This window comes from Mobula hypostoma, chromosome 9, assembly GCF_963921235.1.
Source record: "Mobula hypostoma chromosome 9, sMobHyp1.1, whole genome shotgun sequence".
In the NCBI taxonomy this organism is placed as follows: Eukaryota; Metazoa; Chordata; class Chondrichthyes; order Myliobatiformes; family Myliobatidae; genus Mobula; species Mobula hypostoma.
In genome coordinates, this window is record NC_086105.1 from 122,402,659 (window position 1) to 122,420,889 (window position 18,231).

Here is an 18,231-nt window from a genome sequence, read left to right on the forward strand (position 1 = left end):
GTGCTGCCAGGATAATCAAGGACACAACCCACCCAGCCAACACACTTTTCGACCCTCTTCCCTCCAGGAGAAGGCTCAGGAGCTTGAAGACTCATACGGCCAGATTTGGGAACAGCTTCTTTCCAACTGTGATAAGACTGCTGAACGGATCCTGACCCGGATCTGGGCCATGCCCTCCAAATATCCGGACCTGCCTCTCATTTTTTTTTGCACTACCTTACTTTCCCTTTTCTATTTTCTATTTATGATTTATAATTTAAATTTTTAATATTTACCATCGATTTGTACTCCAGGGAGCGTGACACGCAGAATCAAATATCGCTGTGATGATTGTACGCTCTAGTATCAATTGTTTGGCGACAATAAAGTATAATGGCTCTGCACCACCCTAATGAAATAAATTTTGCACATTTTCAGTTTCACTACAGGTAAACTATGGCAATTTTCTGACGGAAAATTTCAGATTCCTAAGCTTTTTGCTACTTGTCCCAATTCTAAATGAACCGACTAAATTCTTTAGCCAGAGAACAGTTAATCTGTGGAATTCGTTGACACAAGCAGCTGTGGAGGCCAACTCATTGGGTACACTTATGGCAGAAGTTGATAGATTCTTGCTTAGGCAGGGCATGAAGGAATATGGGGAGAAGGCAGGAGACTGGGGCTGAGAGGGAAATGGATCAGACACAATGAAATGGCAGATTAGGTTCGATGGGCCAAATGGCCTAATTCTTATGGTCTTAAATGTAGTCTTTATGCCATTTCTTTTTACCTTCATTAGGAACCATTCCACTTTTTTCTTCTTGAACTGGCTGTTAAATTGACTAGACCCAAATCACATTTGGTATCCATGAGTCCTCTGGTGTAATTCCATTTACCAGAGATGAATGTGACATAAAAGTATCAAAACTATTTATAACAATGGAGGAAAGGGACAAACAAATGAACTATCAATCAAGCTCAGGTGGGACAGTGCATCTCATCTCACTTCAAGCTATCCTTCTGAATCATGCGTTATATTCTCTCAGAGTTTAGAGAATAGTTAGCTTCCCTCGTTCTATCTTAAATTCTTTGTTCCTACTATACCCTGCCTGCTAGTCTCCAAGATAAATACAGAGGCAAAGTAACAGGACTTCTGTGTACCAAGTTAATCACGCTACCTTCATTTAAATTTAAATTGCTATGCAGTTTTACCTTGTTATTTATTTGTCTTTCTAGTACACCTGGTTATACTTACCATGATCTTAGTCCTTCATTCGCTCTTTGTCAGAAAGTGTGTATTTCCGAACCTCTACATGTGATGCAGTTTTTCCCTTAAGCACAAGTTTTGTTCACCACCTTGTTTCACTAACGGCAAGCTCAACTTGTTTTGTCTTTCAGCAGAATAAATTTCTCCTGAAGTTATGTTTTAAATTATTCCTCATGCTGTGCTCAGTCAAAAAAACTTTCTCAAATCCTTTCTCATCCCACTAATTACTTTTTCCTAACTGTTTCAGCATCAGTTTCACCCCTCTGAAACTATTTTAAGTGTTATATTGTGTTTACTAACACAACCACTTCACAAGTAGGAGGTCAAGAAATAATGTGAAACATGCCATTGCCCTAAACAATTGAAATCTCACCGCAGTCAAACATTTAAATAAGAAACGGTCAATGGTGGATTATTCATGATTCCCAAACAAACACTGCAAGGTTTAGAAGAGAAACTAAACTGGAAATATTCTGGCTACAACTGTGAGTAAAACAAGGACTAAATCTGGCAGTCCCATGAAAGCTGAAGAAAACAAGAGTGACATTAAGAGACTCCATGATTCATGTTGCAGGAAAGGTGTGAGTAATGCACTACTCATAGAAAATTGTACCGTGACACTACAAACACTCAACAAAAGACCTTCTATTCAACGTGACCATCAATGCAACCTTTTAGGTGCAAATGGATTTAATCTGCAACAACCAGAGAATGGTGACAGTTGCAATTTTTTTCTCTTTACACAAGATAAATCATAAACTAGCAAATGATGCCATGGTAAAAATCAGCTACAAGATTGTTTTCATGTTATTTCCAGTACACTAGTGTAAAGGAGAATGAAATAATTGTTACTCCAGATCTAATGCAGCATAAAAAAGGACATAAAAGATAAACACAATAATATTTCTAAAAATGCAATAAATATAAATACATAAACTAGCTTATATATTATGAAGGGTATAATTAGAGTAAATGCAAGCAGGCATCTTCTATTGAGGATGGATGGGACTACAGCTAGAGGTCATTGGTTAAAGGTGAAAGGTGAAAAGTTTAAAACTTCTTCACTCAGTGGGTCATGAGAGAGTGGAATGAACTGCCAGCGCAAGTGGTGCATGCGAATTTGATTTCAACGTTTGAGAGAAGTTTGGATAGGTACATGTGTATGGAGGGCTACGGTCCCAGTGCAGATCAATGGGAGTAGGCAGCTTAAATGGTTTAGCACTGATTAGATGGGCCAAAGAGCTTGTATCTGTGCTGTACTTTTCAATGACTCTCTGATATAAATTGGTTTCTAAGTTTGTTATAGCCAGGGGGTGGTGATGGGGACAAACTCCCACTACCTATTAAATACTCTCAATGGTATGCGCCTCAAGTAGCCTCTGACAACCAAGACCAGCTCCTCACCTTCACGTGTGGCTTAGCTACTAAGTCCGGTGGAACTGCTTCGACTGACAGGAGAAGGGGCAAAATGGGTTACTGGTGCCTTAAAACCAGTCGCTTCGGACAGATGGGGCTCGTTAGCCTTGATTGGCAACCCTTCTACGAGAAAAAAAAGCTCAGATCTCAAACCTTCACTGACTTGTGGCCATACCCGCTCATAGGGAAGGTGTCAACAGTAAACCGCAAGGGGAAAATCTAGAGCTGGAGTTCCTGAAGCAGTCCTGCCATTCCTTTGGGCTCATCAGATGCGTGGAGAGGGGAAGCTTGCTACATGGACAACAGCTTGCTCTCCATATTGTACTATCCTGGCTTGCGTATCTAGGTAGCTAGGAAGCAACATCCGTAGTCGACCCTGACGTGTGGAGGCCTACTAATATGGCATAGATTGATTCATATCCATAAAGTGATGTTAGGCACAGGAGTGTCTGTACATAAGGTGACTGACACAAAATGGTTGGAGGCATGGAGGGATGGGTTAGTAGGTGGAGATGTTGATCACAAATACTGCTTAGGAAAAGTGACTGATTTTGAATCTGCCATTCTGTTGATTGCTGATGCTGTTCTGCCATTCATCTAAATAAACAGCAAGAATATCTTACAATGTTTTAAGTTTTTCAATTGTACCAGTGTCACTATTAATTATGAAAAGTCCATCCTCAAATCATATGAAAAGTTTAAACAGTTTGAAATCAATACAGGCCTTTGCAGTTTTAAAATGTCTACCAGTGTGACAGTTCAGAATCAGTGCGACTGTTAGAGGCAAGATAACAAAATGAGGCATAGGTTGACCAAAACATATTCATGATGCACAGACATAGCAAAGCAATCACAATCCTCAACTAATGTTACTTTTAAAATGCTGTTGACACTATGTCAGCGCAAAGATTTCATTAATCTGAAGTACTTGTTTTACAAGTCACATAAACCTTGCAATCTTTTACTCTATCTTTGACTTTTACTTTGACTTTACATTAAGTCAAAACTATACAATGAAAAGATGCATTCTAATTATAGAGCCAACATATTGTAACGGATATTGGGTTTAATGTGCCACTTTAGGTTTCAAATAATGCACAACAGCCCACAATAATAAAGTCTTAAAGCATTTTGAAAGAAATTTCAAAGCAGAAAATAGGTACACAAATTTTATGCAGCTTACCATACACAGGTGTACATCACAGGTAATTTAGTTAACATCTTAAAAGTCAAATATTGATTTTTAAAATGGAGATGCAAGACATTCAGCCGATGCTGCAAACCTTGAGCAACAAACACAAAGTACTGCTACAACTCAGCAGCTCAGGCCACATTTATGGAGGAGATGAACAGTCAACATTTTGGTTCAAGACTCCAGAACGTCAACAGTTCACTACCCTCCATAGATGTTGCCTAACCTGACCTGCTGCAATCCTCCATGAGTTTACGTGAGCTGCACTGATTTTAAAATCATACTTTTTAAATGACAACTTTTAATTCCCAGTTGAACAACTTTGCTATAATTAAACAATCCTGCCAAAAGGCAGCAACTTTACCTTGAAAATAATGAGGATATACTGTAATTACTGACAAATAAAATATACAAAAGGGAGGTTCTGTTCTTGCTGTAGAGATAATAAGTTGGAAAAAGTGTGGAAATAAATGAGATTTATAATGATTGCTAAGTTCCTATGCCTCTGCTCCTATAAAGCTTGAGAAACACTTGATCATACAGTTCCAGATTCTCTAAATAAATACATGCAACTTCAGGAATAATAAGACAAAGAAAGCTGTAATGTAAAATGGTTCACTCTGATTCAAACGGGTGTGGTTGATACAGAGAGAGGCTCAGAGATCAGTAGCTACACTTTATCATAATCAGGGCTGAGCAATGAATGCAATAAGGCTAAAATTATTTTAACTCATCAACAGTCTAAACTATTTTCATACTTGTTTAAACGTGGAGAGGAAATCAAAAAAATTCTTATTCAAGCTGTCCTTCAGATGGGGTGCCACCTCCATTCCAACCTGTAGGAGAAAGCAAAAGATCAAAGCCAAGATGTAAGGTGTGTATAAATCAGCCAAAAACAAACTTTGTTAGATAATCTAAGAAGTTGAAAACATTGTGGCCTACCCTGCAAAGATAAGCTCGAGCATAAACAGCAACCAATGGATCACCAATGCCCCTTATCATGGATGTCAAACGTGGAAGTGTCTCAGAGATACCACTTAAAAAAAGTAGATACATCACTTGATAAAGATGCATTTACCATGTATTAAAAACCAAAGAAAATTAATGAAAAACTTTCAAGTGAACAACTTCATCATAACACTTTGATCAAAATTTTGACTAACATTTTATGAGAAATACATTTGATTTGAAGGTACCGAAATGGAAAAAGTAAAAATTCAAGCATACTTACGTTTTGGAAAGGAATGTATTACACTTTAATATGGCCACCTCCACATAGCTAAGATAATTTTCAGGTAGATAACTTTTTCATCATATGAAAAGAAGTAAATGGCTAACCTGATGCACAACCACAAAAGGTATTTAATGCTTCTCTTTAATTCATCCACTTTCTTTCTTCCCTTGATTCAAGACAACTGCTCAAAACTGTCTAACCACTTTCTCCAAGTACCCAGTCACCTTTTTCTAATGTTGTTTCCCAAGTTGTTTTTCTTTCCAATTTCTAATCTCCCAAGCATCCTGTCACCTTTCCATCTTCTTCTTTGAGCCTCTACTCCTCAATCATCTTTTCACAAGCCTGTTCACCCAGTCCCTAGCCTATATTCCCCAGCTAGCCTTTCTCTAAACTTTAATTCTGAGCCCTTAAAGCCCAAAACTTCCAATTTATCCTACCAAAAAAGTCCAGTTCTATGTGTCTCCCACACTCAAGTCCCTCTCCCATCAAGACTTCCCCAGTCACATCTACCTCTTTCCAATTTCTATTTTTGCCAGAGCCCCAACCTTTCCCTGTCACACACCAAATTCATTTCCCATTTTCCTTTCTCTAGACCCCAAGGCCTATGCCCTCATTGTGGATATGCTCACAGCCTTAGTCTTTCTCTCCAATATTAAGTCTCCTTCCCCTCCCTGAAAGCTCCTATTCAATTGTTCTCTCTCTCTGCAAAACCCCAATTTATTGATCATACTCTCAACTACCCATGAATCCAGTCCCCACAAATCCATATTCCTACTTCCATATTACCCACTTTCTCTCCAACACTTAAATCTTTGCCATGTTCAAAACATTCATCCCTCACATTCCAAGTATCCAACTCCAGATCACCCTAGCTCTCAGTATCTCTCTCTCCAACCTTCCATTCTTCACTTTCCCATTCACTGGTTATTTCATCATTTCCCCAAACTGTCATTCCACAAATTTCTTTGCTAATACAGCCTCCATCATCAAGAGTTTTATGAGCATCATCATCTCAAATGATTTACCCTGGCCTCAAGACTGAAGGAATCACAAAGAATGGCATGCCTGTGGCCACACATCATTAGTAGATTGAGAATATTTGGTATCTCACCAAAGACACATTTCTACAGATGTACCATAGGCAGCATTCTGACCCACTATATCACCACTTGGCATGGAGGTTCCCATGCACAAGATCATAAGTAGCTGCACAGGGTTGTAGACTCAACCAGCTCCATTATGGGCACTAGTCTCCCCACCATTGAGGACAATGTCAAAAGACAGTGCCTCAAGAAGGCAGCATCCATCGTTGAGGACCCTCACCACCTGGGACCTGTTCTCTCATCACTACCATCAGAGGGGAGGTAAAGGAGCATGAAGACTCACACTCAAGAGTGTGACATCTGCCACCAAATTTCTGAATGTTTCATAGACCCGTGAACACCACCTTATAATTTTTACACTATTTTTTAATTGAATTAATTTTTATATTTTGCATTGTAACCTTTAGTAATTTCTTATATATTGCCAAATAAGACATGTCTCAACATATAGCAGTGACAATAAATCTGATTTGGATATTTATAATTCCGTTCACTATTTAAGTGGGAGGCTCTCCATGATAAACTCAAAACATGGCAGAGCAATCCAGTGTTACTGGCAAATTTAGTTCTATTGACTGGAAAATTGCACAACTTATTGATGTTCATTCAGATTTTGAAATCAAAGGAACAATTTTTTTTTATTTCCTTTAGCTACAAATGAATACAGTACAACAAATTTGATGGTAATCACCTATCAGAATGACTCTCAACCAAGACATGGTGTATATAAAGGTAGAATGCTACTATCCTCAGTTTTCCAAGCTCATTTTATAAAGCTTCTATTAGTAGATAGTTGTGTGTTACTGTCTGTCCATTCCAATAGGCACAGAAGTTCATTTGTACAAGGATACAATCTTGAAATGAGCTCTCTGATCGACGCAATCTTGAAGAACCAATTCAGACAGGTTTCTTTTGCAGTTTCATTCACATCATCTTGACAAAAGTTATCTGTATTTCAAATATAATATTTAGTTATAAAAGGCTGAAATATAGAACTATATTCCTTCACACAGATATTCTGTACAAAAGATGTTTCTATTTCAAACAACTAGGTCACATTCAATTTTTGTACAAACCACCTGTATAATCTTATTTGGAAGCATCTTTGCTGCAGGCATGCTTGCATAAAAGTCAGAACTAGAATATCCATCCATTATACGAATGCATCATGTCAAACTGTGCAATGATTTAAAAAGGTCATATATTAGCAAACATTTAATACATCTATGAAAACTACCTGACACAGAGTTTCCAGAAAGGGAAATTCGACTCCTTGTACACATGGACAAAATCCGCTCATATACTAGTTTACCTGTAATCAAAACGTGAGAAATAATTAACTCGTTTTAATTTTTTCCATTAAGAAAAGATTGTAAAGCAGTCTTCCAAAAGGTCACTAAAGTCTAATTTGTTCATTGAAGAATAACTCGACAGTGGAGTTATCGGGGCACCATCATGATGGTGTTTCCATAGCAAGCTATTCTTATTTTTACGAGGCCGAGTTGCTAGCTCAATGCTCGACCCGACTTGGATTTGAACTCGGGAACCTTCGTTCCGGAGTCCGATGCTGATATTATTGCGCCACCAAGCGGGACTAATTTGTTCAAAAGGATATTATTACTCAGAAAACATGCAAGTCAGAAAATTTAGTTTAAAGAAATTGGTAATTGTTTGCGAGATGAAGGAACAGAGGAATGGCACAAAGGAAATAAACTCTTATGAATGTGAATAAAGCCCAATGACATTCCTAGAAGATCTTTATTGGGATCTCAACTTTTTGCAATATACATTAATGGCTTGGCTAAAGGAAGAGAGAAGAGGCTAGAGTGGATATTGGACCTCTGGTAAATGACACTGGAAAGGTAGTAATGGGAAACAAAAAAATGGCAGGTGAACTCAGTAAGTATTTTGCGTCAGTTCTCACTGTGGAAAACATGAGCTGTATGACAGATATTCAAGACTGCCAGGGTACAGAGGTGAGTAGAGTTACTGTGACTAAGGAGAAAGTGCTTGGGTAGCTGAAAAATCTGAAAGTAGACATCCCTCGACCAGATGGACTACACTGCAGAGTTCTGAAAGAGGTAGCTAAAGAGATTATGGAGACATTAGTAGTGACCTTTCAAGAATCACTATATTCTGCAATGATTCTGGAAGACTGGAAAATTGCAAATGCCACTCCACTTTTTAAGAAGGGAGGGAGGTGGAAGAAAAGAAATTATAGGCCCGTTAGTCTGACTTCAGTGCTTGGAAAGATGTTCGAGTCCATTATTAATGATGAGGCTTCAGGGTATTTGGGGGCACAAGATAAAATAAGCCAAAGTCAGTATGATGTTCTTAAGGGGAAATCTTGTCTGACTAATCTATCGGAATTCTTTGAATAATAGACAGGATAGATAAAGGAGAGTCACCGGATGTTGTTTACATGGATTTTCAGAAGGCTTTTGACAAGGTGCCACACGTGAGGCTGCTAACATGGTAACAGCCCATGGTATTACAGGAAAGACACTAGCATGGATTGAAGATTAGCTGATGGGCAGGAGGAAGAGTAGGAATATAGGGGACCTTTTCTGATTGGCAGTGACAAGTGGTGTCCCACAAGGGTCAGTACTGGGACTACTTCTTTTCACATTATATGTCAATGATTTGGATGATGGAACTGATAGCTTTAGGCCCGAGTTTACAGATGATACAAAGATAGGTGGAGAGGCAGGTAGTATTGAGAAAGCAAAGAGTCTGCAGAAGGACTAAGACAGATTCGGAGAATGGGCAAAGAAGTGGCATATGGGATACAGTGTCAGGAAGTCTGTGGTCATGCACTTTGGTAGAAGGAAAAAAAGCGTAGACTATTTGCTAAACGGGGAGAAGTCTTTAAAAATCCGAGGTGCAACAGGAGTTGGGTGTCCTCATGCAGGGTTCCCTAAAGGTTAACTTGCAGGTTAAGTTGGTGGTATTGAAGGCAAAAGCAATATAAACATTCATTTCAAGGGGACTAGAATATAAAAGGGTGTAATGCTGAGGCTTTGTAAGGCATTGGTCAAACCACACTTGGAGTATTGTGAGCAATTTTGGGCCCCTTATTTAAGAAAATATGTGCTAGCATTGGAGAGGGTCCAGACGAGGTGCATAAGAATGACTCCAGGAATGAACAGGTTAATGTACGACGAGTGTTTGATGGCTGTGGACCTGTACTCACTGGAGTTTAGAAGAATAGGAGGTATCTCATTGAAACCTACCGAATATTGAAAGGCCTAGATACAGTGGATGTGGAGCGGATGTTTCCTTTAGTGGGTGAGTCTAGGACCAAAGTGCACAGTCTCAGAATAGAGGGACACCCATTTAGAACAGAGATGAGGAGGGATTTCAACCATAAGAAAATCTACAGATGCTGGAAATCCAAGCAACACACACAAAATGCTGGAGGAACTCACAGCAGGCCAGGCAGCATTTACGGAAGAGAGTAAAGAGACGACATTTTGGACTGAACCCCTTCACTAAGACTGTTGTTATGAGGAGGAATTTCTTTAGCTAGAGGATGATGAATCTGTGGAATTCAATGTCACAGACAGCTGTGGAGGCCAAGTCATTGGATATATTTAAAACAGAGTTTGGTGGGTTCCTAATTAGTCAGGGCATCAAAGGTTATGAGGTGAAGGCAGGAGAATGGAGCCCAGAGGAATAATATATCAGCCATGATGAAATGGCAGAGCAGACTTGATGGGCTGAATGGCATGATTCTGCTCCTAAACCTTATAGCCTTTTTAATGACATTAAATTAATTAGTATTTTACAAGGCTGAGAACAATTCTCAATATTAGAATAAAGTCTCCGTGCACTTTGCTTAGACTGTGACAGATGGCTTGAAGTCTAGTACTCACATGTATCAAGACAGCTTTGAACAATGTTATGTGTGCACAAATATAAAAGGTATAAATGAGCGTTGTACGTTGTGGGCGTGCTACGTTGCCGCTGGAAGTACCGCAACACTTTTAGTTGTCTCCAGCATACCTTACGTTTCACTGTACGTTTCAATGTTTCGATGTACAGGTGAAAATAAAATTAATCATTATAAAATCTTTTAATCATTCTTCCCGAAAGGTAGCCATATCAGAAATGCTATAAAAAATTTGTAAACCAGTACTTTTAAAAGTGATAAAGTTGAATCTATAATCTGAAAGGTTGAAATTTCCACTCAACTGCAGACATTGAAGTGATTACTCATTTGCAAGGTTCCAGGTTCCTGTGATTTTAAGTAAGGTTACTTAAAACCACAGGAACAAGATCTAATTGATTTGTTGTAATTAACAAATATTATGGTTCAAATAAATTTCAAAAAGATACAAATTTATGAGCACTAGGAAATTCTATTCCATATTAAATCAACATCCTTGTGAAAGTGATTACTGAAATGAAATTAGTATTCAACCAGTTCCTAGAAACACTGCAGGCATCATAATGCAATATCTTTTAAGCCATACAGTAATTTAAAAGGTAGAATTAAGATAAACTTATTCTAATGTTTAAAAAGAAAATGTTTAATGATGGAAGTTTATCAACTCAAATTTTTTTACACTTGTAGTCTTCAATGAATTATTTTCCTTACTTTTATCTGCATTTCCCCACACAACAAATATACTGAGAATACCAGCTGCCTTCAAATAGGACTTACTGTACTTATGACAAAATATTGCATATGAAAAACTTTTATTTTACAACTTAAATGAGGTATTGAAAATAATGCCAAAGGAACTTCTGAATGGCCTCCATACCAAAAGTATCCAGAATGTCAGTGATCAAAACAAATTTGCTTGGATAAAATTGAATCACACTGGTATCAGAGAGCAGCTTTGAACACTGTAAATAGAACAAAGTCAAATGTCAATACACAAGGGGCAGCAGAATATAGGCTTTATCTCCAAAGTAAAAATACTGAAGCTGTTAATATTTGAACAACAAGATAATTGTGGTATAAACTTTTAAATTTTTTATCAAGGTTCGGGATTTGTTGACATGCTAGCATTTATTGCCCAATACACACACACAAAATGCTGGAGGATCTCAGCAAGTCAGGCAGCATCTACAAAGGAGAATAAACAGTTGATATTTTGGGCCAGGATGCTTTATTAGGACTGGAAAGGAAGGGCAGAAGCCAGAATAAGATGGGGGGAGGAGAAAGAGTGCTAGCAGGCAGGTGACATTTTTAGCTTTGCCATCAGATTTCTGAATGGTCCATAAGCATTACCTCATTACTTTGCCCTCTTTTTTGTTTTATTTACATTGTTTATATATTCTTACTGGAACTTATAGTAACTTTTATCCATTGCACTACACTGCCGCTGCAAAACAACAAATTTCACAACATATTTGTTTATTTATTGAGTGCCCTTCCAGCCGCACTGCCCAGCCACCCCCGATTTAACCCTAGTCTAATTACAGGACAATTTACAATGACTACTTAACCTAGAAACCGGTACATCTTTGGACTGTGGGAGGAAACTCACACAGTCATGGGGACAACGTATACCTCCTTACAGAGGTCAGTGTTAATAAGCCTGACTCTGAAGTAAGAAGCTGGGAGTCAGGGGAGCAAATACAAGAAGTTAGAAAAATCAATGTTCCTGCCATCAGGTCATAGGCTACCCAGACAGAATACGAGGTATGTTCCTCGAACCCAGAGTCTGGACTCACTGTGGCAGTAGAAGATGTGGAGAGACACATCAGAATGGCAATGCAAAGACAAAATAAAATAGGTGGCCAAGGGAGCTCTTGCCTTTTGCAGCAAAAAGACCAAAGGTTCTTGACAAGATAGACCCCCAATCCATGTCAGATCACACTCATGTACAGGTGTCCCCAGTTGCCCTTGAGGAGTTGTACACAAACTGCCCTTTAGCACATAATGAACTGAATCTGCTGTATCAAACCACAATACTAGTCACACTAGTTGTGGGCTGATGCATTGCTATATGAACAACTATTGCATTAGGTAGGATATCACAATATTATTATCCAACAGGCAAAACAATAAGAACATAGTAACACATACAAAATGTTGGAGGAGCTCAGCAGGCCAAGCAGCACCTACAGAAAGGAATAGACAATTGACGTTTTGGGCTACGACCCTTTATCAGGGCTGGAAAGGAAGGGAGAAGGAGCCAAAATAAGGTGGGGGGGGGGAATGAATACAAGAGAGAGGGTGAAGGGTGAAGCCAAGTGGGTAGTGGAAGGGGGATGAAGTAAGAAGTTGGACAGGGATAGGTGGGAAAAGTAAGGATGGAAGAAGGAGGAATCTGATAAGAGAGATATGAACATGTTTAGTTTGACCCTATTAGTAAGGATATTTACAATTTACATTTGTAGCTTAAGGCTGACCTGAATAACTATTTTCAGTGCTTTCACTTTTTGATCTGTAGCCCAGGCGTCCTTCAATGACTGGTTCAGCTCTTCAATCCTGTTTATATAATCCTGCTGGGTCAAGTTTAGAAGTTCTTTCTGTGAACCCTTGTGTAAGTAAAAAGAATGATAATTAATTAAAATAAAATGTATACATATACCAAAAAATATCACTAGCAAACAAATAAATTAAAAAACCCTACATTGAAAGCAACAGTTAATTTCAAATTATATAGTTCCTATAAAATTTTGAGATTATACCAGCAGCTCAATTTTTAAAGTTAATGTTCACCTGATAATAACAGAAAGCTGTTTTAATGCACAAGCACTGAATGTAGTCATGTATGCAATTAAGGATGATTCACTGGTCTACATTTACCTAATTTTCAGCCTGAATGTGAAGAATAACTACTTTATCCGCAGAACTTTAAATATGCTGTGCATTTTGCTACAAATTAGCCTATTACCCATTAAAGCTTGGTTATTTTTTCTGCCAGTGCAGGTCACAAGGTTATTAGTGAATCATTCAAGATAACCAATTAAATCAAGATTTTAGCTATAATTTATAGTTGCATTTGATTTATTGATTTATCAACAAAACTACTTTGACATACGGTCCAAAATACATCAAATTTTTTCCCTTTAAACAAGGGAATATATTCTTGTAAAATAATACTTCTGAGTGGCAATTACCATTGCAACTTCAGACAGAGAAAAATGCCGAGGACACTAAATTTACAGATAAGCAGTTTGATGACAAGATGGAGAATTAACTTCAATGGTTAACTCTTTGCAAATGGTAATTGCTTCTTTTTGTAAACAACTGTAAGGGAGATTTCTTTCTTTCAACACGAGCAAAACTTTAATGCAATTAGGATTTTCTTTAAGATCTACAAAATAATTAAATTTCAAAGTTTGGTATCGCATGATCCCATTGGTAAGTCATCACAAAGAGAATTAAAATTTTATTAGGAATTACAAAACTTATTAGAAAATTGAAGTAGCCAAGTAAAAAGTAGCAAACTATTTTATTAGTTAAACAAACTCTCAAGTTATCTATTGAGCATTCAAGGCATATCCAAAAGATCCACAAATACTAATACATAATTTCTCCATTTCCCCTCTTCTTTTGGATTAATAAAGGACCTCCTTCACTCTCTTCAAGTGGTTTTGCTCATCTCCTGATCCCTCTCGTCGATCTCCAATGGAGTTCTTTCTGAATTTGTGCAAAAGGTTCAATTAACAATTTTCACTTTCAATCTTGGGGAGGTCAGTCAGACTACAAGTTCCTGAAGCCAGATTTAAAATTAATTTGAGTCAGAATCGGAATCAGGTTTAATATCACTGATACATGTCGTGAAACTTGTTCTGATTCTGAAGTTCCAGAAGCTTGATTTACAAGTAATTTGATTGTTAAATTTAAACAAAATTGTGACATAGTTTGGAAATAACAATTACAGTTGTTTTTTTTTGTGTAAACTAGATTATGTGATGCATACAGAATAGATGCAAAGTGATGAGAGAGGAAACTACTGAAAATATGAAGGCAAACCAGGAAGCAATATGAGTGGAGAGTAACTAAAGAGTGCGAATGGAAATAAGAGCATAGATCTCACCATTAAAATATAGACAGCCAGAAGAAATTCCACCTTATACAACTGATTAAATAACCTATTCTTTCAAGTTGGTCCAGATCCCACTGCAAGCTTTGATAGCCTTCTTCACTGTCCACTAAAACCCAATTTTGGTGTCATTCACAGATTTGCTGATCCAGATCAAACAATAATGGAACCTGCACTGATCCCTGTGGTACACCACTAGTCACAGGCTGCTACTCAGAGGGGCAACCATCTACTAACACACTCTGGCTTCCACTGTGAAGTCAAAGTCTAATCAAATTTATTAACTCATCTTGAATGCCAAGCAACTGAACCTTCCTTACCAACCTCTCATGCAGGATCTAATGCTAACTTCCAACAGTCAAACAAAATTTTAAAAATATCATTATTGAAGATATGACATAATTTCCTCAACATAATTTAGCTTATTGCAGCTAATCTAATCTTCACACCCTTAGACTGCATGCAGACACTGACATAGAAACAGACATAAACTGCGTCACACTTATGCATTATTGCATAAACAACATTATTTGAATAACTAAATAGCTCTCAAGTTTATAGGTCAGCATATAAATAGGATGTTTATAAAATGTATATTGTGGGGCAGTCCAACACTTAGGCAAAGAAAAGAAAATCACAGTAACACGAAACCCTAAGGCATAAAAGCAGAATTAGGCCACACAGCCCATTCAGTCTACTCCACCATTCAACTGTAACTGATATATTTTTCAACTTCATTCTACAGCCTTCGGAAGTAGCATAGCATGTAGTGGCTAGCATATCACTTGACAGGGCCAGCGATCAGGGTTCATCCTTACCGCTGTCAGTAAGGAGTTTATACGTTCTCCCTGTGACTATGTGGGTTTCCTCTGGACGCTCTGGTTTCCTCCCACACCCCAAAGACGGATGGATTAGTAAGCTGTGAGCTTGCTACGTTGGTACTGGAAGTCCCCAGCAGATAAACTCTTCTCAGGCTTCCAGCCAGGTCTGGAGGTCGATTTTAACCGACATTTTGATGACAAACTCTGCCATCTTCATCAGGGATAATGCCTGGTCATGTCTAGTCCGGGGGTATATATACTTAACTCCTGTTGTCCATCCCTCTGTTTGGCTAGTCCTCAACCAATCAGGTTTCCACTGTCCCACCTTTTTTAAAATTGTTGTCTAATTCTTACTAAGAGCGAGACCTTTATCTTTGTTGAAATTTTTACTCTCTTGGCTTATTTCAATGGCTTCCTTCACCAGGCAGTCCCAAAAGCCACTGGCACAGCACAGTAGTTCTGTGCCATCAAAGTCAATCCTGTGGTCATTGCAAATGTAGTGTTCTACTATCACCAATTTCTCCAGGTAACCCAAACAGATACACCTCCTGTGCTCCTTGAGGCAGGTTTCTGGCCGACATACACCGCTCCATATTCACAGGGAATCCTGTAAACACCAACCATCCTGAGTCCTAGGGCATCATTGACTGGCAGAAGCTGGGATTTGAGCTTCCTTACGGGTTTGTGGATGGTGTTAATCCAGAATTTCTTCAGGATCCTAGTGATCCTCCCAGAAATTGTGGAAATACAGGGTAACAGGTGGTAGCATCAGGTTCCTTCTTGTTGCTAGGTTTCCTGGTTTTTCTGTCAGCCCTTTCATTCTTGGGATCATTTTTGTGAACCTTGTTTGGACCCTCTCCATGACAGCACATCTTTACTGAGATATATGAGGCCTAAAATTGCTGACAATATTCCAAATGAGGTCTGTTAAAGTCTTCAACGTTTCTGAATGAAGATTTGTTTATTGGAAGAATATCCACTGGAAGTCAGTTTATAGGTAACGACGAAAAATATTAACTGCAGCATTGAACTACTGATGGCCCAGCTGGGGGGAAAAAAATCCTCAGGCTTTGTAATGATCACCAGAGTTATTTCAAACAGCCCTGAGAACAGCAAGATAACTACCAAGCTGGGTGAAAGGAAAAGAATGGTGAAGACAGTTCTCATCCAAAATACAATATACTGGTACATGGGTTACCTTTATGTCTAAAACATGCATGGAGATTAATTTACAAACTCACAGAATTTCTAAGTCAATATTCTATAGTACCAATAGCAAACTTCCTCAATACCATCAGTAAACTTTTTCTAAAAATATGCACTGCAGCATATGCAAAGAAAAATATACGATTATGTGCCCAAATCCAGTTGTTTCGGATATCATAGTGTCTCCACTGAGCCGAGAAATTCTGGTAAAAAGGTTAAAATATTTAAAATCTATAAAATGCAAAGGACAACAATTTTGAAATGGACAAACTACAAGGTCAAAATATAAACCTTCAATCATTATTCTCGCTGATTATTTATTGCCAGTATTTATTAATTGTTGAAGACAACAAGAACTCTTATTTGCTTCTATTCTATTGGAAACAATTCTGAAAAGGTTGTCTTCAATGAACAGTATTATTTACCTCCTCTAGGTCATCCAACTCTTCCAACCGTGTCCTCACTTTTTCAGAGACAGCTGATCCCGGACTTGCGGCTTTACCTACCAGATGCAACAAAATCCATTTAATATAAACACTGAAAATCTCCAATGCAGCTTTAACAATTAAACATTTCAATAAATAAACTCCTGCCACTCACCTTTTTCAGATCCCATAAATAAATTCTGTAAACAAAAAAAACAGGACATGTAAAAAGCAGAATCTATTCTAAAATACGACAATACAGTTGCACTGTAGAAAACAAAGCAAATGCAATAATGAATTCTTTAGGGTTCTGGAAATCTGAACTTAAGACATTGGATGGACAATGAAATGTGAGAATAATGTTTGCAAAGGCTGCACAAAATTTGTTCTTGTAATGTTGACTTTCTCAGTCACACAGGGAAAATTGTTGAATTAAGAAACTACCAACTGCCATGAGTCTTTTACAAATATCAATCATTCATAGCTTCTTTCTTTTCTGTAGAGGCTCATGAATTGCTATTGATAAAAGAATGCACAAAACTTTGAAGAAAAATGAATACCAATTAGAAAAACAACTCATTGGATCCATGCTACTTACATTCCTAACTCACTTATGTGGGAACATCTGATTGGTGTACAAAAGGGGTCCTTAACCCTTTTTATGCCATGGACCTCTATTAACTGAGTGTCTGTAGACCCTAGGCTGGGAATCCCTGGTGTACAATAAGAGATTACATTAAATCTTAAAAGTTATGATTATGCCCACAAAAACAAGGCCATACATTTTGTACTGTAAAATTATAATTATATGATGTAAAACATGTATGATTATATTATTTTGTGAATTGTTTCATCACTTAAGTGAAAAAGTCTAAGGAGCTGGTGGTAGACCTGAGGAGAGCTAAGGTACCGGTGACCCCTCTTTCCATCCAGGGGGTCAGTGTGGACATGGTGGAGGATTACAAATACCTGGGGATACGAATTGACAATAAACTGGACTGGTCAAAGAACACTGAGGCCGTCTACAAGAAGGGTCAGAGCCACCTCTATTTCCTGAGGAGACTGAGGTCCTTTAACATCTGCCGGACGATGCTGAGGATGTTCTACGAGTCTGTGGTGGCCAGTTCGATCATGTTTGCTGTTGTGTGCTGGGGCAGCAGACACCAACAGAATCAACAAACTCATTCGTAAGGCCAGTGATGTTGTGGGGATGGAACTGGACTCTTTGACAGTGGTGTCTGGAAAATAGGATCCTGTCCAAGTTGCATGCCATCTTGGACAATGTCTCCCATCCACTACATAATGTACTGGGTGGGCACAGGAGTACATTCAGCCAGAGACTCATTCCACCGAGATGCAACACAGAGCATCATAGGAAGTCATTCCTGCCTGTGGCCATCAAACTTTACAACTCCTCCCTTGGAGGGTCAGACACCCTGAGTCAATAGGCTGGCCATTGGACTAATTTCCTGGCATAATTTACATATTACTATTTAACTATTTATGGTTTTATTACTAGTTAATTATTTATGGTGTAACTGTAACGAAAACCAATTTCCCCCAGGATCAATAAAGTATG

The 18,231-nt window shown here is 38.2% G+C and overlaps 1 protein-coding gene across 4 annotated transcripts in view; it reads right to left on the minus strand.

Annotated features, from left to right (window-relative positions):
- vps35l (VPS35 endosomal protein sorting factor like) overlaps positions 1-18,231 on the minus strand; it is a 115,377-nt gene that overhangs the window by 83,219 nt on the left and 13,927 nt on the right. For all 4 annotated transcript variants that reach the window (XM_063059041.1, XM_063059040.1, XM_063059042.1 and 1 more), the window contains 9 exons: positions 16,828-16,852; positions 16,653-16,729; positions 12,558-12,686; positions 10,958-11,042; positions 7,429-7,503; positions 7,043-7,139; positions 5,086-5,133; positions 4,797-4,890; positions 4,613-4,690 (listed from right to left, as the gene is read on the minus strand). In XM_063059041.1, coding sequence (XP_062915111.1) covers positions 4,613-4,690; positions 4,797-4,890; positions 5,086-5,133; positions 7,043-7,139; positions 7,429-7,503; positions 10,958-11,042; positions 12,558-12,686; positions 16,653-16,729; positions 16,828-16,852 — 708 coding nt within the window. The remainder of the gene's footprint in view (positions 1-4,612; positions 4,691-4,796; positions 4,891-5,085; positions 5,134-7,042; positions 7,140-7,428; positions 7,504-10,957; positions 11,043-12,557; positions 12,687-16,652; positions 16,730-16,827; positions 16,853-18,231) is intronic.